Source organism: Melopsittacus undulatus, chromosome 3 (assembly GCF_012275295.1).
Source record: "Melopsittacus undulatus isolate bMelUnd1 chromosome 3, bMelUnd1.mat.Z, whole genome shotgun sequence".
Taxonomy (NCBI): Eukaryota; Metazoa; Chordata; class Aves; order Psittaciformes; family Psittaculidae; genus Melopsittacus; species Melopsittacus undulatus.
Window position 1 is genome coordinate 97,795,938 of NC_047529.1, and position 26,590 is coordinate 97,822,527.

The following is a 26,590-nucleotide window of genomic DNA, read 5'->3' on the forward strand; positions in this document are numbered from 1 at the left end:
AACAAAAAAAAGGTGTCAAGTAACAGAATAAATTTACGGTTGTCTATGGAAAATAATTAGCAAAAGGGTTGCATATGACCTTGATGATACTGGGAGGTGAAGTCATCTGAAGTATCATTGGATAGTAAAGATGGAGCCAAATCCTTTTGAAGGGAAGAGGAATATCTATCATGGAAGGAAAATACTTGGGACGATGCTCTTATTCAACAAAGAAAATTCACAGCAAACCTTGTGATACTCAAAAGTTCAAAATACTCTTTCTAGCAGCACGCAGAAAGCAATTACATGGGTCAAGCAGTACACAGAAAGCCGAAGTACCTCACTATTGAAAGCTTATAATCAAACATGGCAACAGGCAGAAAGCACTGGGCACCTGGATGAACCACTTCTATCAGAAACCAAGGAAAACTGCTGCAGGTGGCAGTGAGGGGGTGAAGCTATCTTCCCATGGTGCTGCAGGTACCCATTTTCTGCTCTCAGCCTTGAGATCGGTTCTGGGAAGCCAGGCTAGACTAAACCATCCAGCCTCACACCTTTAACACTGCCCACCTCGGTGACAGCAGCTCTCGCACCGAGCAACTAAGCAGAATGCCAGCTGCCCCAGTGAGAGTCCTCCAAAGTCCTCAGTGCAAGGGGCTATTGCTCACTGTTCGGTGGGTCCGGTCAAGCAGCTCTCCATGAGAAGCACTGGCAGGAGCATGAAAGTAGGGCATTTCCCGGTCTGCCTTGCGGCGGGGCGTTCATGTACCCTACCGACCCAATACCCGGGCCTCGTAGCGCCAGGAGCACAAGGCACTAGCAAGTGGTGCTCACGGCTGGAGGATCAAACCCAGCAGCGCCGGGCCAACCTCGAACGGGAAGGGGGAAAAGGGGTGAGAAGCCCCCCATAAGGCCACAGTGGCCACCGGCCGGAAGATGAAACACGGCTGTGCGGCGCTGCCAGCCCCCTCGGCACCGTGCCGACCTCGCCCCTCCCACCGGTTGGGGCGGGGGGTGTCACACCTCTTCCAATCAGGAGGAGCCTTATACCGAAGTTGAATGACTTAGCTCCCCGAGACAGAGCCGGGGAGCCACTCAGCATTGGCTGTACAGCCGCCAATCACGACTCTCCTTACAAGCAGCCAATGGGAGGGGTGCTGTCGGTTGTTGTTGCCCTGTGAGGCGGCTGCGCTGTGCTGTTGGGTGCCGGCCGCTGCCGCAGGAGCCATCCGTGAGGCCCTAGGCCCCCCGTGCCCGCTCGCCTCTTGCTGCCCCCCACCGGTCCCGCAGACCCCGCGGAGGGCGGGGAGATGCAGCCCCCGGGCCCTCAGCAGCCGCCGCTCTATGCACCCAGCAACGGGGATTTCACCTTTGTCTCCTCAGCAGACGCCGAAGGTGAGCGTGGGGCTGCGGCCGCTCGTTTTCCCGACGGAAGGGCTCGGCCAGGATCGGGGGAGCGGCAGCTCCCGTGCCACTGGGGCAGGAGCTGCCTGTCTTGCCCCCTCCCCCGCTGCTGGGCTTAGTGGCGTGGCTGGAGGCGGAGCGGGGTGGCTAAGGTGGCGGTGATGGCCACTGCCCTCTGGCCCTGGCTCCAGGGGCGGCCGCGGCTCTCGGTTCCTCAGGTTCTCCGAGAGCCGTAATCTAAATTGTGCCCGGCGACCTGACACAGCCGTGACAAGCGCTGCCACAGGCCACTCCTCTTCCCCACGTTGCTGGAGGCGCCGGTTTTTGTCTGTTGAAGATAGTATGTATGTACGCGTTCGCTGTAATGTTGTGCCAAAGGCTGCGCGCCGTGTCTTGTGTCAGCACAGGAATGGGGGTGTAGGGGGAAGAAGCCGTGCCCATAGTTTAGGGATGAAGTGTGGCCTGCTGCCTCACAGCTGCACAAATAGCTGTGGTGTTCCAGCATGCCATGAAGATCTGCCTCAAGACTATGAAAATGAACATCGAAGAGTCAACATTGTGCTAACTTAACTTGATGGGGGATGATCCTTTTAGGCTCTACCTATTTAAACATGCATTCTACTTTATGTGTGTATTTAGTAACTGTTGAGATTGTGGATGGGATAGGGAATCATGTGAATCCTGACTCATGTGCCCCACCCTGGAAAAGAATTACTGAAGTAGAAAAACTGCCATAGGACACCCCTTCTTTGGTGAACTTCCAAGTCCCTCTGACAAGGGATGCTAATCAACAGGTACAATCTCAGCTGTGGGGTTTTTGTTTTCTTTGTTTTTCTTCTTTGCCTTGGCCTGAAAAATGATCCATCTGAATGGAAACTCTCTGGGTTCCCCTGGAAATATTAATTGAGCAGTGCTGAGCCCAGTCCAATACAACTACCTTTCCTGTAGGATATGTCGAGTTGGGTTTGGCTTTGTGTTCTTTATGAACACAAGGAAAGTGTGATCTCCTGCGTGTTTTGCAAAGTGCTACATAGATCTACCCCAACAAAGAAAAACATAAGAGAAGTTCAACAGCTTGGTATTTCTAAATTAAAATACTACATGTTGCACTCTAATTTACCAAACGTTTACCAAGTCTTGAGATCTAAATATATATGTATGCGTGTGTATATATACATATATAAGTATAAGCTGTTTTATTTTCTTGCCTGTATTTCTGTATGGTAGGAGCTGTTTGTGGGGAAAGAATGCTGGAGAGGTGTTCTTGGTTAAGTGGGCAGATACAGTATGAAGAACAGATTGCCTGATGTGTGTTTTTTTCTCTTGTACTGCTTTTTCAAAACCAAGAGCAAAGCATGTCTTGAAAGCTGGTTTTCTGCAATGCCTGGTTGAACAATGAGGCATGTGAGGTACCCCAGTTTTGCTTTTGTGGTGCTTGAGACAGTAGCAGTGAAACTCCCTAACTCCTGCAAGTGAGCAGCAGAACCATCAATTCTTGGCACATTCTTTAGCACTTGGTCTGTTGTTAACAACCTCATGTAGAGCAGTGTGTGCTATAAAGAGGAGATAGTGGATTTTTTTTCCCTTTGATTTCTGCAGCTATATGTCCCACCTGAGATTTCTTGCAAAATAGACTTAAAATCGTGTTAATAGGTTTCATGATTAAAAAGTGTGGTTGTAGGCATTCACTGGTCATCAACTTCTAAAAGGAGTCCTGTTAAATAAGACTTGTGTAGAGGTTTTCCTGCCTCAGGATGGATTGTCAGTGATCACTGAGAAAGGAGAAATAAGTGGCTGGCTGGGCTGTTACATTGGCTTGTTTTGGCAGTCACAGTTGTGCACAGAGTAGCAACAGCCTCACCTTGTAGAGAGGCAATATGTTGTAGCATAAACAAATACTTTTAAATGGCAGAAGGGTTCCATGACAATACAAAACTCCTGAGGTTTCCTCTACCTTGAGGCCCAGGCATCAAGAATACATTTATCTTTTTTCCTCCCTATGTAAACATCACAACAGAAGGCAGCTTTGCTTGGGTCTGGTGAGAACTGAGCATGTGTGCTGATACTGACAGGAGCAAAGAAAAATTCCTTGTCTAAGTTACAGTGATCTTTACAAAGATCCCGCACAGATGGTGTGCCTGGAATCAAAGCAGTGGCTTATTAACTCTCATGATTATGAAATGGTTGAAAAGCATTTATGGAGAAGCTTAAATTAAGCTTGAGTGGCTTAGCAAGTTGATTGGGAAGGAGAGTTCTGCTAAATTGGTTGTGATATTGAGTAATCGTGAACACTTCTGACATGCTGGCTGAAGCCTGTGTGAGGGTCTGTCTTTCTACACATTTTCCTTCTATAAAACTAGGTTGTATTTTGATATAAGATGTTGCAAGTGTAATTTACAAATATGGCCTGACTTGCCTCTGTGAGTGTGTGTTTGAGAAATACTTGCTATAAGTGGCTGTTTTGGGGGAATTGGTGCCCAGGAGCTTCTTGGTGTGAAGAACAGACACAACAACACAAAGACAAAATAAGCTTTTCTTTGGTGAAGTAAAAAGGTGTTGGATGAGAGGAGAGTTTTTTGTCTTTCAATATACTTGTAATAACATTTGTAGAAAAAATCACATGTTTATGCTGGATTTTTACTTCTTAGCAAATGGAAATCTGTTATTTCCTAAAGGAATAATTATCTTTTCTATATTTTATCTCTTTTACAGTTACTTAGTATATTTTAAGTTATTATTTTGTATTTTTCATCTGTGTATAACTGAACATAGTGAGTTAATAAAATCAATGTTTATTGGTGACTTCAACACAGCCAGAACTACATAAATTGCCCTTTCTGTTTTGTTTGGTACTGTTGCAGAGCAAGATCGCAGTATCTTGAAGAGAACTCCTTGTATCTCATCTTATTACCTGGAGCCTCGGGATCTCTGATAGTATCTTTCTCTGACATTTTCAGCTGTTTTATAGGGCAGGCTAAAAATGTAAACGTCTACAGATGTTTTCCTTTCATGAAAAATTGAATATAAAAGCAGAGAATGGTTTCAGCTCAATGCCACTGTGCAGAAACAGGCTCCAAAAGAGTTGTAATATGATTAGCAAAAAAAATCTTAAATAATCCCCACCTCAATGTGATGAGACTTGCATTAGTTAACTCCTTTTATGCCTTTAAATACTTGATGATAAAACACAAATCACAGCCTTCCTGTCACACCATAACACTGTGTCATCAAGACAAGAGTTCCGTCTGGAAACTAAAACTTGGTAATTTGAGTCCTAGACCAACATCGTTACAATTGTATTAAAAGCAGAAGGACCTTTTCAAATTATGTATCTGTTAAAATAGAATTTTATTCTATAACATGGAATATTTCATGGTGATGATGACCAGCACATTTAACTTTATATGTCTGTTGTTTGTCTCACAGTACTTTTGAAACTAAATGGCTTTTGACAAGACATAAAATGGTGTATCTTTCTCTCCCTTTCTCTCTCAGATCTTAGTGGCTCAATAACAACTCCAGATGTTAAGCTAAATCTTGGAGGAGAATTCATCAAAGAATCTTCTGCAACTACATTCCTAAGACAGAGGGGGTATGGCTGGCTTCTGGAAGTGGAAGATGATGACCCAGAAGATAACAAGCCACTCCTGTATGTCATAATTTTTTTTTTATATCTCTTTTTATTAGCTGTGTAGGAAAAACAAACAACTTGCAGCCTCTCAAGTTGTCCCACAGCCTTCTGCTGTCACAAGAATTCTTTTTGACAAATTGCTTGGTGTACAGGAATGAAAACATTGTTTCTCATTATAAGGTTTATTTTTAGTGTAAAGGAGAGGCTTGTTAATCACTGCCGGGGAGGAAGGAAGAAGTAAAATCCAGTTTTACTCATATCTATAAAACTTCTGTGGATTTTTCTGCTGTTATCTGTTGATCCTGTAATGATCAAAAAAACCCAATTAATTCTTTTGCACTGTAGTGAATTTATTGCTGTCAGAGAATCAGAGGCTAAGACAATCTGGTGGAAGGATTCATGTTAAGTAAATACACTGTCAGTTACTCTGCAGTAAAATCCTTGTGAATTGTACTTATTACAGAAGGGATGTTAGAAGGAAGGTAGCACAACCTTTATTATCTGTGATGCTCTCTTGTAATATAAAGCTAGATTAAAAGGGTGGTAGTGTTGAAGGACAGCTTAAAACCGAAAATCGCTGCATCCCTTGTTCCATGCACAGGTTGGCTAAGGAAACTTTGTATCTTAAGGTTACTACACCCTAGGCTAGGCAGCCTGAGTCTCAGTCCTTGTTCTGTATCTAAGCAACTTCATTCTCAGAGTCTCTGTTTTTCTGTGTGAATTAAAGATAACAGTGTCTTAAAAAAATGGAGTGAGCAGGAGAGTACTCTGGAGAACTCAAATGAGAGTGTTGGAGAGAGCAATGTATAGAGAGCTTAGTAATGACACTGCTACTTGAGAAGTCTTTTAAACTGTGAGAAGTAGCTCTTTGTGTGAATAAGTCTGTTCTGTAAAGCTCTAACTTTTAATTATGAAACAGAACGGAGCACTGAGGTTTCAACATAAGCATTTTTTTTTCTTTTGCATACCTTTTTATACCACAAAAACCAAGTTTGTGATTCAAATGGGTATAAAGCACTGGAAGTTCCACCTGAACATGAGCAAGAACTTATTTACTGTGAGGGTGACTGAGCAATGCAATAGATTGCCCAGAGAGGCTGTGGAGTCTCCTTCCCCGAAAATATTCAAGAGCCATCTGGACACAATCTTCAGTAATGTGCTCTGGGTGACCCTGCTTGAGCATGAGGTTGGACTAGTTAACCTCTGCTGGTCCCTTCCATCCTCAAGGTGTTCTAACCTGCTGGTTGCTGGAAGTGAGGAGTACGTGCCAGGGACAGGATCAGTTTATGACACAGGGTGAATGTATTCATCCCAACAGAGAACACCTCAATCTGACTGTTACGTAGCAGTTTTTATGCAGTTCTGATTATTCCCATAGCATGTGCTGTAATGAAGCCTTGTAACCTGAATCCTGCTATGACTAAAAGACTAGCAGCCAGTTAAGGGAAGTTAACCCATGTTGTGATACCATGCAAGTATTTTGTTCAATAGAGGAAGATTATTTTTCTTTTTCATTGGGCAGTCTTAGCCCAGAGACTTGTTTCCTCTTACAGCATTCATCACTTCTTGGATGAGGTAGCTATCAGCTTCACGCAAAGACAGTCTATTCACATGAGAAGTTGTCAGAATTTGCCCTAGGCAATGACAAAGAATGATTTGCAGACAGGAAATATCTGCACAGTCTTCAGAGTAAAATACAGGGATGCTACATCCTGTTTAGATAGATGGAGGCAAATAGATGCTTCTAGTCTACCCCTTAGATTTAGGGATGTGTTAATTTTTGTTATTTAGTCACAGGTTAATAATATGAATTCTAAAATAGCTTCAGTAATAGCAATCCTGAAATTGCCTTGAGAGACTCAATGAGCAGTATTTGATTACTTTTTTTTTAAGAGAAATTACGGTGAATCATGTCTTTGTGTTTATTCCTCGCTTCAGCTTTTCTGAGGAAAAAGCCATAAATCAAACCCGTGTATAAAACTTTCATAAACTGACAGGATATGATTCTGCATTTTTTTCTCTACTGTGCTCTTAAGTACAGAGCAGAAGCATGTCTGTCAGAAGCCTCTTGCAACTCTTGCTACTTGGTTGTGACTGCATAAGGAAAACCTTCATGTACAGTTCTGGTTTTAGGTTCCATGCGTAAGCTTAACGAAGTGGAATTGCCCATTACTTGACAAGTTTTATTTCTTCCTGTTCTCCTAGGACAGTTGAGGCAAGATGTACCACTTAAGAATCTCCTGTGCAAAAGAGTCTTCTGGTCAATTTGTGGCTGCTTACAGATAGTTTGCAGCAGGGAGTGAAGAAGGCAGAAAAGAGCAAGATCTGTTAATAGAATTTACTGATAGCTTAATTTGCTTTCATTTATTTTTACTCGTATCTGAAACAAGCCAGTAATTAAACAACTGGCATAAACTGGTCCGCTAAAAACTACTGTTGTTGAAGGAAGTTAAACCCCATTTAATTTAAAGGAATTGTTTTTACCTTGTGCTTTGAATGGTTTAGGATTAGTGAATGTAAAGGTGTTCTTTCCTGCAGAATTTGAAAGAAAATGTTTCCAGAACAAGTGTACTCACAGCAAACTGCTCAGCATAGGAGTACACAAGCATCCTACTTTTGTGTATGCGTGTCTGACTTCTAAGTAGTTACAATGGTATGAATGTGTAACATGTTCCTGCATGTCAGAAAATGGATCTACTGTCTTACTGTAGACTGTTAGGGTATGTTGTGTGTGTTTTCTATTCTCAATCATGTAACTGAGTACTGAGCAATTAAATGTATCTGTCACACCAGTTCCTGCCAGTTCCTGAATGTGGGGTGAAGGTTTGTTGTGGGCAAACTGTTCTCTTGCTAGCCATGGCTTCAGAAAGCCTTAGTGATGACAGGAGAGTTGCTCCATAAACCTACCATTTACCCCTGCAATTACTTTTTTTTTTCCTGCTGTTTCATTGCTGTGCTGTATAGTAACACTCTCTTACTTTACAATTTCAGGGAAGAACTTGACATTGATCTGAAAGATATTTACTACAAAATTCGATGTGTGTTGATGCCTATGCCATCTCTTGGGTTTAACAGGCAGGTAGTGAGAGACAATCCAGACTTTTGGGGTCCTCTGGCAGTAGTCCTCTTCTTCTCAATGATTTCATTATATGGACAATTTAAGGTAGGTATAAGGCTTTTACCCAAAAGTAATTCTAAGCTAAATTCAGGGCTATGACTGCTAAGCAATTTACATTCTTATGTACGTAGAAGTCTTTTTCTTTTTTCTTCTTTTCTTTCCACATACTAACGGAGGGCATTTCAAATGGTGATTCTCAAGTTAATATGTAGAAAGACAGCAGTCAGAAATGTATTAAATGGCCCACGGGTAAGTTAATTGTGATGAAATGTCAGGCTTGTTTTTATACAGTAGAACAAAGGAAAGATGTGGTTTCTAGAGGGAACAGATTGATGCTAATGGGTTTATAGTCATATTAGTGAATCTTTCAATTTTAATTGTGACCTTTTGTTAATATGCTTTTTATTACTAAAAATATTACTGAAGAGCATGTGTTTGGATGTAATGAATTTTAATTTCCTGACAAATAAAGCTACTAGTTTAATTCATATTCTATCACTGCTGTTATCTGGTATATTTAATCTTCATGAGTGCCATTTGCTATTTTGTCCTCCCTGCTCAATTACAATCAGATAGCTTTCCTCTGGTCAATAGACTTTTTCCATAATTCCTTTTGAAATACAGGGTGAATAGCTGTTCAGCAGCATTGTGCAGATTTCATTGGCCTCCATAAACACTGTTAGGTTTTTCCTTTATATTCAGGTTGAAAGAGAGAAGTGGTATCGTTTCTAGTTGGAATTTAAATATGAGCCTAGGTGATCCTGCTTCAGAAATCTTTATGACTATATGTGTAGTTACAGTTGGTTTAAATATAATGTAGTATAGCAATAAGACATATGTAAAGTAGCAGAATGTGCTTATGCAAGGATTTTTGTGAATGGTGAGATAAAATCTTTTGCTTTGCAACCTCTGGCTTCCATATGGTGTAGCAAATGCTGACTAAGACGTCACTCTCAGTATCTTGTTTCTGTGAGGCTCAAAGAGAGTAGGCTAAACTACTGTATTATTCAGTCTTCTGGGCAAAACACTTAGCTGTCTCCTAGGCAAAGCAAGGACCATTCCTTGATCCCATGACAGATAAACTACCTTTTGTAGTTTGTGTACCTACTGTACATGGACAGTAGGTTTAATGTTAGGAACAGTGGATTTACTATACTGGTGTAAGAGTGCTGTATGTGTGTGAGGATGGAAAGCTAGTAGCCAGCAACAGTATGGCTGACAACAGCTAGGCTAGATGAGCTGGATGGTGGGCTGTAAGCTGGGGAGAGTGGAGCATTCCTGCTTTAAGACTAGTCTGGTCTTCTTAGACTCTGAATGAAAGCAGAAAGTAAAAGGAGGCCATGTTTTGTTTTCACCAATAGCATACCGCTGTGGTTTTTTGTTTTGTTTGTGTTTAAGTGGTGCTGTGATTTTATTTTTTTTTATTTGTGGGTTTTTTCTTGTAGGTTGGTTTGGTTTTCTTGGTTGGTTGGTTGATTTTTGGTTTTTTTCCCTGTTTGATTCTTCAATGAATCTGGAACTTTTAATTAAGCAATATATTGAATTGAATACTGACTTAAATATGAAGTCATTTGTAAGTTCATTGTACATTTTGAAATAGAGACTGGACTGATACTGTCATTTCCTTCTAAAAAGGTATTTCAGAAGGGACGGCTTCACTTCTAGTCCTCCCAGTGGCTCACCTCCAAGAGCAGCTGAGTTACTTTGAAGGCTCTGTTAAGCTAGAGAACAATTTTAATTTTATTTTTCTTCAGTTTAAGACCAGAGCGATGAAAGAAGCAAGAAAAAATAATGACAGACTTTGTCCCAGGAGTCTGGGGCTGTATTAAGTTGTAATCATCAAGTTCTGCTGAGAGTTAGTCTGATGACTTCTGGGCATTCTCAGTTTGAGTAAAGTGGTGTCTTCATGGATGAAAAAAAGCAGAAGTCCAATGCCTTATATTGGTTGAGCTGACTTTTAAGCTGCCTGAGCCCACATTTTGTAATAGGTGCCGTGTGAAGACATTTAGCTAGGGTGATCTTAGCTTTAGTTTTAACTAAACTCTTCCGAAATCTGCTACAGTATTACAGTACTTACAAAACACATTGCATGTACATTCCATGTTCACCAAACCTACCATTAATGTGATTCTGTAAATATAACCTCTGAATTTTATTCTCAAGTTCTGTTGTAATAGTAAGTGAAACTATTCAGAATTCAGTTTTGCATAATAAAATCATTGACTGCAGTAAAAGTAATTAACAGAAATGAGTTTCTTTTCTTACAATGAAAATTATTAATATAAATTAATTGGTTTTTATCTCCTAAGGTGGTTTCTTGGATTATAACTATTTGGATATTTGGATCCTTGACAATTTTTTTACTGGCCAGGGTTCTTGGAGGAGAAGTAAGTACCTGTATGCAAAAGCACATAGAGGGAGGTAATGTAAAGTCTCTTGGCTACACTTTTCAATAGTAATTGGGTTTTCTTGGTGCTTGGTTTTGGACCTTGTAGCCAGCTAAGAATGGATGCAATTGGTAAGCATAACATCTGGATTGAAAATACAGAGGGTCAGCTAATCTTCCTGTGCAGTGGATTATGGCTTGCTGCTGGGTGTGACAATCTGGAAATCTGTACTGTGAATCCCAGAAATGTGAACAGGTGTCTGTGAGCCAGGACTGAAGCCTATTCTTGAGGGACAAGTGCTTTCAGTTTTTCAATCACTTAGCTGAATGGGACCCTTTCTCCTCCTTTGCACTACTTTTGCACTGCCCTTTGCTTAAACATTTTAGTTTTTATTTTAAACGGGGCTAGCAGCAGTTTTATAACGTCCTTATGGGGAGAGCACCTACCGGTGTTTGTTTTCATCCTTGGCCTGATGCAGTTCAAACCCATTAAAGAATGAAAGCACATGTTCTTCAACTGCAAAGCCAACTGAAGCTCTGGCCTACATCCCTCCCTCCAGCTGCTTGCACCAGCAGGGTTGGAATAGCTGCTTGAGCTGTTTATGAATTGAGTCACTAAGTGATTCAGTTGTAAACAACAAGAAGTGACTTGCAGCAAGGCCCTCAGACTGCTATGGTTTAACAGTCAGGAGGTTAGAAACTTCTTAAAATGGCTCTGCAGCTTAAAATGCCTTGAACTGTGTTGTGAAGTACTAAATATTCAGCGGTACTTGATTTTGATACTTTAACTGTGCATATTGCATTCATGATGAACTAGTGTTGCAAGCTTCCTACATCATTTACATTTGCTTTCATCTTTAAATTTTCCTTTTAATCTTAATTACTAGAGTCTGCTTGTGTGAATACTGTTTTGAGAGGTAAAGCTTTTATAAATGCGATTGCATGGTTTTCTGCATAACAGCATAATCCAGACGCCCTGAAATCATTGTGGTTTGTGGCTCAAAATTAAATTATCGGAATGCTGGGGAGAAAGTATAGGTCTGTACTGGGAAGGATCAACAGCCACAAGATATCACTTGCAAGATGTTCTCTTGTTTCATCACTATTTTTTGTATTAGACCCAAGAAGCCTAGCTGGGCCCAGGAGGGTTTCAAACCATAGTGGGGTAAAAGTCTTTCCTGCTTGTGACAGGCAGGACTAAGCTGAGAGGTCTCTTCTAGGGGTGTGCTCCTGGGTATCATATGTACCCATATGTACCCATGGAGAATGGCAGTTGAGAACCACTTAAGGCAGAACACGAAAATGTGAGGGGTGGGTGGAATGATGTATTTCAACTGGTGTAAATACTTCCTTTAGAAGTGACAGAATTGTCAATTACAGTGGGTTTTGGCTTTTTTTTTAAGAAAAAACAAATTACACCAAAACAACATATATCTAAGAGATCTGAATGAATTACAAAATTCTAAAGGGTCACATACAAAACCAGTTTTCATACTAGCAAGCTTCATTTAGCTAAAATTTCATGAATACATAACGCATTATTATTGCTAGTTATACTATTATAACAAAATCAGATTGGGCCTGGTGACAAAGATTGAATGCTACAAAGTTTATTTTTATGTGCTTGAAAATTTCAGGTTGCTTATGGCCAAGTTCTTGGTGTGATAGGATACTCCCTACTTCCCCTCATTGTCATAGCACCTGTACTTTTGGTGGTTGGATCATTTGAAGTTGTTTCTACCCTAATAAAAGTAAGTTCAGTATCATTTATAGAGAATTGTCTATGGCTATTTTTAATGCACTTTCCTAACGCTTCAAGTCTTAACCTATTCAGGACAACAGAATGATGTGTCAAAATATTCAGAACTACAGCACAAGCGAGCTCTGTGATCCTCTTGGCTAGTGTGCTGGACATGACTGCTAAGCAAATTCTGCTTTAAATGTGTGAATACTTGGGATAGACAATGCTGTTGCTATAACAACACCTGTTGTTATCAGCTAGCTGCTGTTTAAGGATTTTGCTGTGCTCTACTAGTTGCATTAAAAATAAATAGGATTATAATTTTGAGAAGAGGATGCATAATTAAACCTCAGAATGAAGAGTCTGAAAATAAGCTGTTCTGTTCCTCCCCCCATCATCCACTTTATTTTTAAATACTGCAGCATGAGTCTGACGTTAGTCATTGTTCTGAGACCTTCCCATAGTGGTAGCAGTATAAAGCTCTTGATAACCTTTGCAGAGAAGGTTGGTATTGTTCTGATTCTGTGTGGAATGTAAGGTACAAAGCAGGAATAACTTGCCTGATGCCACCTGCTTTTTCATTTTTTTGAAACTAGCAATGTTCCCTGACAGATCCTGACACTACGTAATGTTCCTGAGCACTTCCAGTGCTTCTTAAAACCCTTTTAGGTAGCCTTTGAAGTTACTGCTGAACTTCTGGAAAGGTTGACTGAGAAAATTGTTACTAGCTAAGCTGTATGCTTTTTGAGTTCTTGTTCTACTGATGTTAGTGTTTTCTGTTCTTTTAGCTTGGTGGTAAATGGTATAATTGAAGTACAGCTGAAGTGTATGATAAATAACAATTGCTGTGTTTGTGACTTGATAACTTGCAATTACTATTAAGTGATAGAGTCAGAAAGCAAATCATTAATCTGCCAGTTAACTGCCAGAAATATATTTTAATTAAACCTCTCTTACTTGATTCCTACTAGCAGTTTGCTAACTGCAGGGCAAATCGTTTTGCATCATTAGATCATTAGTGTGAAAATGGAGGACAAGCCCCATATGGCCAAAACTACTTGTTCTGTGGCAAGCACTGCTTATTATGTCAGGAGAGCTCAGTGCTCAGGGAAATGCTTCACAGTCCTAAAGTTGGGGAGGTTACAGTGAAATAGCGAAGTGCCAGTCAGCTTTCCTCCAGTTGCAATCCACAAAGTAAACTATTTGGGTCATGTGCCTCAATTATTTTAATTGCTGCAATTTTCCTTATATATCTTTAGGAATTCAGTCATGATATTGATTAGTCTTCTTGTTGAGCTCTGCAGGCCTGGATTAGGCAGCAAAAATGGAAGTATGTGATCCCATGGTTTTTTTTGGGTTTTGTTTTTATGAAAGCAGTTGAACAGGCCACATAATCCCTCAAGGGGCTTCAACTTCTCTGACAGAACTAGAACTGTGAAAGAAGTTCTTTGCTGGGGTCCTGTTACGCATGCCCTCTTTGGTCCTGTGTTTTGCAGAAGACTACAGTGTTTTTTCATGCCACTCAATTTTAAGTATTTTTTCTTTTTTATTAATATTTGAGGTGCTGCTAGAGCATGATGTCTGATTACTTTTTGCTATAACCTTGTGAGTTTGAGCTTTGAGTCTTAATTCACTGACCTCAAGATTTATTTGATTATTTTTTTTTCTAACTTCATATAACTTACTGGATATTCATAGTTAATGTTACTTTCTACCAGTCTTTTAAACTGGTTCTTTCTTAAATTCATAATCAATATATTTTTTTCATACAACTATATGTTGTTTTCATTTTGACAGGCTTCTCTCTGCACTAGAAAAGGAATGTGAGGTTGAGTTACCTTGAGGTGGAGGCAAAACAATTAAATGAAAGCTTACAAGACAGACAAATCCTAAAATAAACAATGGTGATATTACCCTCTGGTATATATTGTAGTAGGAAGTCAAGTATAGTAACTCCAAGAGCATAAGGAGTGAACAGCTGGGGACATGAAGGTAGAAAGCAAAGTTATTAATCCAGTGAAGTTTCAGTCTGGGTGTATATAATCTTATGGCTTGCTTTGTGGTATTGGTATGTCTTGTATTAGGGAAAACTTACTGTAGATCCTAAGCTGCTCACTTCAGTAAAAATGTCTCAAATGAAAATAACATACTTATTTGTGAAATATTTCTCTAAACTTACATGAAAATGCACAGAACTTTCTTTGTATATTTGGACTTCTTCCCCTCCTTGCCTCCTCCCCCCCTCAGCTTTTTTGGGGGGGGTTCTTTTTTTCTTTTTAACTATGTTGAGAGAAGAACTGATTTTTATCTTGATATCTGGAAAGACATTTTTGTGGTGTCAGCTAAGACTGTTCATCTTCTTTTTCAGTTGTTTGGAGTCTTTTGGGCTGCATACAGTGCTGCATCATTACTAGTTGGAGAAGAATTCAAGACCAAGAAACCCCTTCTAATTTATCCAATCTTTTTATTATACATTTATTTTCTGTCCTTGTACACCGGGGTGTGATCTAGTACAAGATGTGGCTAGAAACTGTATTTTATTCACTTGCAGACTGATAATGCGTAAGATTAAGGAGGCTGGAGATAATACAAGTGACTGTTTTGTATCCAGTTGTCAAGATGTTTTAAGATTGAAGAGCATATTTGTGTATATTATTTAATGAAGCAATTGTAGCTATATAGATTTGTATCAAAGTTCTAGGTTTGTTTAAGACTCTTCAGATTTTAATGAGCAAAATAAAAGAACCTTGTGTTTTATAAGAAAGTGTAGCAAAACCACAACTCAATACCTGTGCCAAAAAGCACTAGGACCAGATTACTATATTTGAGGAAAAAAAGATGAGAAGTTAATGGTAACGATCTCAAAGTGCAATTTTTCTTTTCAGCTTAAACACAGCTGGCTTTTTTGGCACAGCAAATTCTGTAGATAATATATATTTATGAAACGGTTCTGATTGTTCACAGAATAGTCTGTATAATCAAGACATGAAGATACTACTTTTAATTTAGTGCCTAAATTACTTTGATTTGGCTATTGAGTTTTTATAAATTCCAGTTTGTTTTCAAAACATGTATATACTGTGTATTTTGTATCTATGGCTTGTGTGTAGCGTAAGTACTCCTTGGTTAAGGATGTATATTGGGTTTTTAAAAATTGAAGATACAAGTATTTGAAGTCTTCATTTACTATCTCTGACCAAAGGAGCAAGATATTTACTGTGCGACATAATGAATTGGAATGCATCTTTAGAGAATCAAATTATTTTACTCAGAAGTGTAAGTTTACAGAGAAATAGGTAAACACCTTTCCCAACTGTAGAGATGGCTTAATGTTGCAGGAAAAAAAGATGATCTTTCAAATTTGTGTGATCTTAAAACAATGTTATTTTATGATGACAAAATAAAAGTAATGCTTCCCTAACTATGTTTTACAACATTTTGCTCTGTCTTGCTTTTAATAGCATGATATTTAACATGCATCCATGGTTTGTTTTTTTTGGCTGTGTGTTTGTTTTTTTTCTTTCCCCAGTACTATTAATCCCTTGTAAAGAGAAATAAAACAAATTTGCAAGGGCAGATTCTCCCCACAATAAACAAGGCAGAACAACAGCCTTGGTAACAGTTACAGTCTTGCTAATTTTGACTATCCAAGGATTATGTAATAATGTGGTGACATGTTAAATATTTCCTGTGTACTGTGTTGATTGCTTATGTAATGGTCCTTATGGTAATGTTTCTTCACAAAGGAAGTCCACTGAAGTTCACTTTGCATGGTACTAACTTAGGTATTTGCAATCTTCAGTATTTAGCATTGCCAAATAGATTTTGAGCTTCTTAGTATTTAATTTTGGTAACAGGGGAAAAGAAATCATTCCCCGTCCCTTTTTTTTTGTGTGCTTCAAATAAAAATTAGCCATTATAAGGCTGTCTGATCCCTAATGGACATGCTTCCGTACCAGAACTGTAGTTTTTCAGACTTTTAGACTGTGTAACTTGCCGTTTTAGTAACTATTTTTACTACTCATTAATGATGCAGAATATATATTTAAACTCCAGCTCTACCACAGACCTTTAGCTTATGCAGTCTGCTTTTCTGGCTGATGCTTGTGTTGGTTTCAAGCAGAACTAAGTAAAAGTTGGTGCTGGCCACAAATTGTAACCTAATACTCTTAACTTGTAATACATTAAAGAGGAAAAACTGGAAGAGAGGTGGTCTTTTCACCTCATTTTTGATTTCTGCAGAAGTCCTGGTGGAATTACTGCAGATCTGTCCTAAATCAATTATAGCACCAGCTTAGTTCTTACCTGTGTTTTGTGAGCATCCATAACATATTCTTAAAAAAGCAACCAAAAAGAACAACAAAAAAAGTGTATTAGCTCTGGAATCTTGCATGATAATTTGGTCTTATCTCTGTTTCCATGACTTACATTTCTTTTTTAACAGGAATATCCAACTAGTATTAGAAGACCCAGTATCAACCCAGACCCTGTCTGTGAATACTGGTTTACTAAACATCCCCACAAACATGAAGGGCAAAGACACATTTAGGTTGTTAGGCTGTCAGAGAGCTTTAAACTTAGTTCCTCTTTGCATAGCTGTTCTATTCAATATCCATAATAGGTCCTATGCATCTGAAATGACTGAATATTCAAAGGATGCAAGAACATTATTTAATCTCCAAGTATCTTATTTTCCTCTATAGTGATGTTCTATGAAATTTATAGTTGCAAGTTTAACTGTTTCTTTCCACAGACTTGGCACATGTGTAATATGCAATGTAGATATGCACTTAACATAGTACAGATTTTGTACACGATTGCAGATTTGCACCTTTTAATCTTAGTCTCTCTATGGTCACCTTCTGCGTATGCTGTGCAAGAAGTATGTACAAACAGCTCTTAAATGGTTCTGATAGTTTGTAATAACTTTGCATTCAACAAACTCATATTTTTAGATGAGGTATGTGTGTAAATACAAGATGTATTTTATAAAAATTTTGAATTAAACTTCTTTACAGAATGTATGAAGCTCCTTTATATTTACTGAATTGACATCTATATTCCTATTAATGTCATCAATCTCAAGCTTTGAGGTGATAAATAAATACTTGTGATAATAGATGCAGTACTGCTACTGTCACTGAAATCTGGGAAATATACTCAAAATGACAGGTTAGAAAGCCAACATTATTATGGCAACCCCAGTGCATGGGGGCTCACTCTGCTCATCATGCACAACAGCAGAGACAGTTTACAGTGTATGTATCTTCATTATATACACATTCATAATTCCATAAAATGCTCACCAAATTCTGTTACTCACACATACAGTAATTGGGCAGATAAGGTTGTGGCGCAGGCGCTGTGAATCCTCTGTGATCATGATGGTTGGTTGGGGAGAAAGAAATACCCTTACTCATCCTTTTATGGAAAGCCATTAGCTAAGGACATTGGAATGTGTTTAGTCTTTCCAATTAATTATGTGTTCTTGTTTGGTCTAATTTAGACCCTGAGAGGCTCCTTGAGTTTTCTTTTGCAGCTGTTTACCTATTTCTGAGGCCTTGCCAACAGGAGGAGGAAGCCTCCATTCTTCTTGAGAGAAGACATCTGGTTCTTTTGTTGCATGCCTTTCTTGAGAACTGTAGCCTATAGAGGCTCTAGTTTAAGAATCGTTGTAGCCCAGCTATGTCCAAGTCTCTATTCAGTGAAATACTAATTTGGTATCAATTTCTCTCAAAACTGGAGAGCATATCCATCTAGCACAAAGTTCCTGTTCCAAGATGCAACACCTCATTTCAGGAAGAGTTGTGGGTATCGTATATTCATGAAATGTGCCCTTTGGACCACCTTCTGGGTAGAGCAGTGAAACATGTACATGTGAACTTGCTTTCTTCCCTCTTCTACCCATCAGACATACTCCATCATTTATCAGAAAACTTATGCCTACTTGAAAACTATGTGAAATCAACTGCTTTGGGGACACCATGGAGCTTGAGGTGTGCTTTAAATTTGGTCGCTACCCTTATGGGTCTTTCATGTTTCATCTGAAATAGTGAAGTAAGCTTGAAAGCTGCTTATTCTGCACTCAGGACAATTTTGATGAGGCTGGTGCCATACCCATGTGGATTCTTTTATTTTCCCCTTAGACGCTGTATTTCTTAAATCATTTACCTCCTATGGCAGCCTGTGTTAACATGAGTCCTTCTAATAAAAACATTCTCCTGTGTGAAACCACATTGTATTTGAAACATATATTTAAGACCATAAAAAAAATCAGAAGTTTTTAGGACATCAAAAACCATCAATATATTTAAGACCATAAAAACTTTTTCTAATATTCTAGTAGAGCGGGTCACTTAGATAAAATAATGCCAATAGGTAGGTTTGGTATTCCGGGGGGGGGGGGGGGGGGAGGGAGGAACCCTCAGCAAAATACAGAACATATTTATGTCATTTTTGAAGCTGGCTGAATCCTGCTTCATAACAAAATGCTTTCATGGGTATAATGACTCCATCCCTACTTTGGGGTGTGGGAGATGGGGTGGGAAATGCTCCCGGAAGGTATACACGTGTGTGCACCATACTCAGTCCGAAAGGAAGCGGTAGCAACACGGTACTTGCATTTCTTCACTCTGTACCAGAGCTGGAAGCAGCCCAACCAGGGGCTGTCGCACCGCTCCGGAGCGCAGGCAGAAAACCAGCCGCAGAGCCAGCCTGCGAAACCCTCAGGCCCTTTTCCCCGACGCGGGAGGCGGCAACCGCGCTCATCCGCTTACGACCGAGTCTGTGACACGGCACCGGCGGGGGCTGAGGAAGAACCCGATCCCAGTGACCGCACTGAACCCCTGGCAGGGGCTAAGCAGCTTCGCCGGCTCCTCTCCGGAGGCCCCGCCCTGGGGCAGGAACACAGCTCCTCCCTCAGGCCCCGCCGCCCGGCGCGCTACGGCGGCGCGTGCCCTTCCGGAGGGAGGCAGGAAGGAAAGCCCCGCCTCTCCCCTTGCCCCGCCCCTCTCCGTGCTGAGCGGCCGCTCCCTCGCCGCGTCTCCCCTCCCGCCGTGCGAGGCAGGCGGTTGGTTCCGCATCCGGCGCGCTTGTGTCACTTCCCGCTCACGCTGGCGCTCTCCCTTTCCCCCTCTCCCCGGACCCGGATGGTGACTGGCGGCGGCGGCGGCTCCAGGGACTGTCAGTGAGCGGCTCCCCGCGGGCCTCTTGTCCTGAGGGCGGCGGCGGCAGCGGCCCGGAAGATGGCTGCGGCGGCCTCTTGCTCTTCGGCGGTGTCGGCGCCGACTGGGGCCGGGCCCGGGCCGGTGTCGGCCGGGCCGGGCTCCTGCGAGTGGCTGCTGCTGCGGGACGGCTGCCTGCGCTGCGACGCCGACGGTCTCTGCAGCTTGTGCTACCACCCGGCGCTTAACGCCATCCTGGCCGTGACCGCCCGCGGCGCCATCAAAGTCATCGACGGCACCTCGGGGGCCACGCTGCAGGCGTCGGCGCTGAACGGTGAGCGCAGGGCCCGGGCGGCCTGCCCGGCCCCTCTGCCGCGAGCCGGTGGCGAGGGGAGCTGGCCGCGGCACTCCCGGGGCGGCTGGAGGGCACGATCGCGGCGTGGCGGAGCTGTTCGGGAGGTGGCTGGGGCTCGCCTGGACACAGGTGTCGAGGCTGGCGAGGGGCTTCCGCCCGGGGAGACCGAGCTCAGCGCGGGCCCGTGGTGCCCCGGCTCTTGTTCATTCCCTGTCGCTTTTGAAGCCTGAGCGGTTCCGACTCTCTGGGGCAGAGATACTCGTGTAGGCAGCACCGAGGCCTTTTTCTTCTGCAAAATGTATTTGCCTGGTTACTGAAAAATGAAATGGGATGGAAATCTAATGTTGAGGGCTATGTTTTGTATTTTATCTTTTCAGGTGTGCTTATGGTTAACGTAACGTTGAACCTTCCAAAGATTAGAAACAGCTTGTTATGCAGGATAGGCATAGTTCTAGTTCTTATTGATATATGATACCGTAGGAATTTATTGAGCCTTAATCTGGGCTTGCTAAGAAGGCGTATTTCTTTAAAGTATGTTTTTAACACTTAAATAATACTTAATAGTGTCAATACAAAATTAAAAGTGTTACTTGTCTTATAGTTCAGGATTATTTTAAATCAGAATTCTTAATATTATTTGATGGTATGTTTTTATATATATTTGCATAGTTTTTCAGGCTGCTGAGTGTCTTGATTGTGTCTGGTGCTAGTAACAGTATATCTGCTGCTATGTTAAGGAGTCATGATTACCCACTGACTTTGTGAGAGGCAAGACTATAGCATCTCCATAATATGAAGCAGCTTTCTTTGTTGCCCATTAGTGTTTTTAGACTGCTAACAAACTAGCTGTGTGGAAAAAGATCCATGTGCCATGAATACCTCTTGTTCCTAGCTCATTAACAGTTCTTAAACTGTGGTACTTGTCAGAATATCGTGGGGGTGAGGGTGTAGGGTTATTTTTGGTGTGTTGTGAGACCAGGCTTTGGCATAGAAAGATACACTTTTACTAGTTGTGTACTTATGTTCAAGTACTTGTGTTCAAGTTGTCCAGTTGTGTGTTGTTAAGATCAAGCTGTGCTGAATAGTGGTAGTGAAAGGTTGTTTGCCACCTGAACATAGTGTAGTAATGCCAAGAATTGTACGGTGATGCCATAGTCTAGGTAGTACGCATACTTTCACCTTGAAAACTTCCAGCCGTATTACAATGTCAAACTGAAGACAGCAGGACAACAATCACTGATTTCCTTTCCTAAGTTAGAGTCAGTACATTGTAAAGTATAAAGGTAAAGTGTTTGAGGCAGTTAAAAAAAGTTTGTGAAATTATTGTGAAGGGGTTTTTATTGCTTTGGTTTTGATCACTTGTATTAAAAATGAGGCTCCTTTGTTGTGCTTCCTGCTCTCTTCAGATCGCTGTGCTTCGGTCATTCCCTTTCTTCTGTTGTGCTATCTCCTGAAGTGCCTTTTTTATTAATAACTTAATTTCTTACTTTTCTACATGCTCTTGCCAGCGTTTGAGAATTGTTAAGTTGTGGATGAGTAGGACATAAATCAAGGCCTTAATTTGTAATTGGTTGCCTGTGTACAACATGTTTAATTCTTATGAAGAGAAAAAGTGAACTATAAATCAAAGCCTAAGCTGTTGTTTGACACTTTTCTGTAATAGAACCCTTGCAAGAGATTCGGTTTAGTATTCAAAATGCTAATGCAAATTCTCCCCTAAACAGTAACTATTTAAAAATAACGTATTGCTTTGATTCTGTTACATACATTCAGTCATGTATACTTCCTCTAGTGTCAGTCTTCTCTGTGACAGCATGGCTGTGAAAGATGTATTCTTCTGTTCCTCATATGAAACAACAGAATTGCTTGCAATCCACACAAATTTTATCTGTGCAGTGTAGCTGATGATTACTTTGCTGGGGAAAAAAAAAACACTTTAGTTTAGTCTGAAGAAACTTTAAATTAATTTCCTTACAGATTTGGACCAGTGTGCCTGTGAGAAATCCGGCTCATCTCGGCAGCTGGTGTCTGTTTGGCCTGTTAGCAACCATGTTGACTCTTGTTCTCTCCCTCTTCAGCCCTTCTTTGGGAAGAGGAGGGAAAAGGGAATTCCAACTGTTCTTTGGTGCCTGCCTGCTCTGTAGTGTGAGCTTTTTTGATGTAGGATAGTACTAGCTGGACACTCAGACCAGTAGGCCAACTCTGTCCCTGCTCCCTCCCCTGCCATAAACGACAGGTCAAAGGATATTGTTGCTTTGGGACTTCTGGTGCTATAACTAAAAATAGAGTTCCTAGGAATTAAAACTGCTCCACTTAGGAGACTAGACTGCATGCCCTCCTTGATAGTGGCACTGCAGGTCTTTTGCTCTGCCAAAAGATTTCTGTTGGACAGAAATGCTGTCGCTCATTACCCAAGGAAAAACAACATAGTAGGCACTTCTTTCTAGAAAGTGGAGCAAGAAAAAGGATCCCCCATCAGGGGTAGGAGAGAAGAAAAGGAAATACCATGAAGTTTCAGTCTTGCTTTTATTTTCAGTCACAGTTCACTATGGCAGTACATTAAGCTCTGAGCTCACTCTCAGTGAAAAGGCTGAACCTGTGGAATACTGAATCTGGTAGAGCAGTGGAGACTGCCTTGGTTAGAATGTAAATGAAGACTGCTGTCTTTGGTGTGTAAGAGAGCAAGGCAAAAAATTCACAGCCAAAAGACAGTTCAGTTATAAATCAGGTCCAAACATTAGGATGTGGTCCCTGGTCTTTGTGCTTCAGTTTCTCATGTGAATGTTTGATATGTGAGCTGATTCAGGGATTTTTCTTCTGAGCCCAAACTGTAGGAATCCAATGGGGATTATGATTATCAGTATACCACGGTGGATCTTCATGAGATCTCTTTCTTGAAAGTGTGTGATCATCTTTAATTTATTTCCTGTATGGGCACTGTAAGCCTGTTCAGGAGGGCAAGGTGATCATTTGTAACAGTCCAGGGCATGGTAGTGGATAAGAGCACTGGTAAGGGGAAGATCAGGTGATCCTTTAATATTAATCTTTGTCTTATCTGGACACAAGGTTGTTCTTTTTATTCTACCAAGGCTGTTGCCTGTACACTATGCATTTCAGAGAGCTGGACTGGAAGAGCAAGGACAGTTCTTGAGATTACTCGGTATTATTCATTCCTATGTGTTTGCTAGTAGTGGTTATCAGGACTATTTTTGAACCTTTTGTGCAAGTCTGTAAAATACTGAATTTTCCTCTTTAGGCATTTAAATATTTGTGTGCTTTCAGTTTTATTTATGTGCTTTCAGTTTCAATTTGAACACTGGTAGCCAGTGAGCATGAATGAGTGATCAATCTCCAAATACAGCACAAAGGATGTGCCTTTCCCTCTGCCTCAAAAAAACCCCAGCCCACCAGACAACAAATAAACAACCCCCAAACCCAACAAAAACGAAACAAACAAGCCAGTCAAACAAACAACGAACTCCAAAGCATCAAAGCAGATTTCCAGCATAATTTTGATGAGATAGTGGCACATGTTGCCCAGAGAAGTTGTGGGTGCCCAGTCACTGGCAGTGTTCAAGGCCAGGTTGGAGGGGGCTTGGAACAACTTGCTCTAGTGGAAGGTGTCCCTGCCTGTAGCAGGGGAGTTGGAACTATATGATATATAAGGTCCTTTTCAACCCAAACCAGTCTGTGACTATATGAATTCCCAGAGAAACTTGGCCAGGAACTGAATAAAAAGTGAAAACTTACTGTCAGACCATCTTGAATGTTTCTGTAGGTTTTCTTAGATTAATTTGACTTAGCAATAGCTTCAGAGCCTTGTTTGCTAAAATGCATGGTGTTTCACAGCTAAGGCCTTCTAAATTGCTGTGCAGGCCCTAACAGTAATCAAAAGATAGACTTCTGAATCCATGCAGAGAAGGACCTCTTCACTGTACATTGTACCAGTTCCTGTAGGGGAAGCAGTCTGGATGATTACTAGAGGCCCTCAACTGCTGTTTCTCCAACAGAAGAATTTAGAAGGAAATACATCCCAGCCCAGAAGGCTCACCTGTGCCAGCAAGTTCAACACCATTGTCTGTTAGTGTTTCCTTTTGGGAAGTCCTGTTTGTCTTCAAGTGGTTTGCTTTGAATTATGGAGCATTGGAAATCTATCAAGTGATATCGGCTTCTGATTCGTTTTGAATCCTTTCCATGGTGTGCAGGAGTTAAAACAAGAATAAAAGATTCTCTTTTGCAGCTTGGAAGGCATAGAGGGAGTGTACACTTCTTACATCTCTGGGAAGAAACTATTTGTTTACTCTGCCATCCAATTCTAGGCTTGAATTATTTGACATCAGCATCAGTTTCAACTGCTTCAAGCTCACTCTGGTATTACTACTCAAGTTGGCACCTTTGTGCCTCAAAATTGGGGCAAGTTTCTTCATCTTCTTGGCTCTTACAATTTGTTCGATTATGAGACAAAAAAATATTAATAAAGAAGGCTATGGCTATTAATACAAATTTTTCTTGTAATTATTTTCTCATTGCATAGGGAGTATTGTCAGATATCTAGTGATCTGCTACAGCCCACCTTGCCTGTGAGTTTACTTGGATGACAGTGCTAATCTAGGTGAAATGCTTCTCAGAGAGAGCATTACACTGATTTAGGTGATCTCACCGTGATTCATGAAGAGCCTTAAGCACTTGAAAAAACAGAATAGGAGAGCCGTTAGATTTGAGTTCAGTGTTTTATACCAGTAAAGATTCTAGACCTCTGTGTGTTCCATTTGTCTGCTACCTTAATCAGAGTATGGCTGATACCCCATTCTTACTTGCTAGGCATCTTGCCAGACTGTCAAGATGCTGTTGATTGATATTTCCATGCTCTGTGGAAGCACATCTGGATTATCTTCTGCAGAAGCTAAAAGAGAGTGAAAATGGAGATCTTTTCTTTCCACATGCCTTTAAAGGGGTGTTTGCATTACTGTTTATTGCAGGCATCCAGAAGTAATAACAGGAAGCAGTGCAGGCATATGTTATGTTGCCAGGCAAGATAGCACATTTTTCATTTTATAGACAAGATTATTCATATCTGGACTGATTAATTCATGGCAACAGTAGCACTGTATTAATAAAGGTTGCAGAATGCTTTCATGTTAGAGAATCAGAAGAATTCCTAGCCCTCTGCAAAGGGACTTTGAAAAAGGTCTTCTGCAGGAAGATGTATCTTTAAATGCTTCTTACTGACCCAAGGAAAAATTACTGTGCTCTGTGTCAGGATTTGAACTTCGATTTCCTGTTCTGTTCTATTTCACAGGTAGTTAAGATATTTCTTATTGATATGAAATATCCTCAGAGAAAACCTCATTTTGAACCTCTGTTCAGATTGTGGTCCAGCTTTGTTTAAGGCAGCTTTTAATATGCCCATATGACTGTTCAGCTTAGCTCAACTCATCACATCCAGTGATGCTGGATAGTGTATTATAGAAAATGTGTGAGAAATTTGTCAGAAATATGTTCTGACAGAGATTATTGGTTAGTTCATATCCAGCACCTTATGAAAGAAAGCAGGTTGTTGGACTTGAAATAATGGAAACATGGAGGAGGTTTTGCTTTGGATTACCCAGACTAATGATCCTTAGAATTCGTGACCGTGGTGATCAGTGGTTTGGATCTAATATATTCTTCTGGCCTGTAATTGGTCCTTTCTAGCAGCCCACCATAATGTTAGCTGGCTCAGTAGAACCTCTTTCTCAGTCTTCAGTTATATTGTTTACAACAATATTTTTATGATTGCTATTGCATTGGTATCCATACCTTAAACTCAGGTGAAATGCAACATGTAGTGGTATAGAAGGCAGAGTATTAAGAAAAATCTGTCCTAGCCTGAAGATTCAGCTTTATTGTTTCTTTCTAGTTTTTAATAATGATTATGTCTGGTTTTTGGTATGGTATTAGTCTGTTATTTCATGCTTTCTTCCCAAGCTACTTTCAAATAATTTCAAATTTAAAATTGAAAGGGTTCATTAATTCTCCCTGAACAGTATGACATCTTTCAGAAATACTTTTTAGGCTGTCTTGGAGATGGAGATACAGCTTACAACCATGTGGACAACAGCTTCTGAGCCTGTCAGTCTGTCCTAGGTCATGTTACCTATTCCAGTGGGATCAGTAACTGTGTTCACAAAAAAAAAGGAAATTTACACCTGAATCAATTCACTTTCCTCATGATTCTTAAGTGATGCCACAGTATTGCTTTCTGCTGTTAAAAAAGCTGTCCTTTAAATAGTTAATGCTCTCTTAACTGCAGTGGCTGCTTGCAGTCACAAAATGAATGCTTATCGCTGAGTGAATGGTTCAAGAAAGACCAGCTGTTGCCTTCAGTTCTTCCATTTGTGCAGTACTTGTGGATACCAAAACTTGCATCTTCTGATTTCTCTGGAGTCAAATATTGGAGTGTGTATTGGCTCAGTTCCTTTGCTGCCTTGTCTTTGTGAAGAGCATCAAGATTTGGTGAGGATCTTGTGTATACTGCTAGTCAAAAAGTAGACAGGAAGTCTGGTATATGCAGAACATTTATTTTGCAGGTTTGCATGTATGCTAGGGGAAAGATCACTCCACAGATCAGGATGATGCATGACAAAGTGGAAGAGAAAAAGCAGCTCTTGTTTTATGGCCTAGACTAAAAGTGTGAAGTTACGAAAATAATAACTTATATATCACATGAATGTAAAAACTGTTATGTTTAAAATTTCCTTGAGGTATTTGCTATAGGGCTGTTCAGTGTGTGTTTTATTGCATTTTTTTTTAATGTGTAACTTAGGGAATTTG

General features: G+C 40.7%; 2 protein-coding genes across 2 annotated transcripts in view; both read left to right on the forward strand.

The window, feature by feature from the left end:
• Positions 1-1,114: 1,114 nt before the first annotated feature.
• Positions 1,115-17,279, forward strand: YIPF4 (Yip1 domain family member 4). The gene is made up of 6 exons (XM_005145352.4): positions 1,115-1,374; positions 4,879-5,032; positions 8,006-8,177; positions 10,442-10,519; positions 12,156-12,269; positions 14,628-17,279. The coding sequence occupies exons 1-6, from the start codon at positions 1,290-1,292 to the stop codon at positions 14,763-14,765; spliced, it is 741 nt and encodes a 246-aa protein (XP_005145409.1). The 5' UTR covers positions 1,115-1,289; the 3' UTR covers positions 14,766-17,279.
• Positions 17,280-19,556: 2,277 nt separating this feature from the next.
• BIRC6 (baculoviral IAP repeat containing 6) overlaps positions 19,557-26,590 on the forward strand; it is a 169,147-nt gene continuing 162,113 nt past the window's right edge. The window contains exon 1 of the mRNA XM_034060268.1: positions 19,557-19,756. The gene's annotated coding sequence lies outside the window, so the exon portion shown is untranslated. The remainder of the gene's footprint in view (positions 19,757-26,590) is intronic.

Excerpts from the sequence above, each read along its gene's own strand:
- YIPF4 (XM_005145352.4), top strand. The coding sequence starts at position 1,290 with ATGCAGCCCCCGGGCCCTCAGCAGCCGCCGCTCTATGCACCCAGCAAC. Across the intron at positions 1,375-4,878 it reads CTCCTCAGCAGACGCCGAAG|ATCTTAGTGGCTCAATAACA; the intron begins GTGAGCGTGGGG and ends TTTCTCTCTCAG. Across the intron at positions 12,270-14,627 it reads TTGTTTCTACCCTAATAAAA|TTGTTTGGAGTCTTTTGGGC; the intron begins GTAAGTTCAGTA and ends CTTCTTTTTCAG.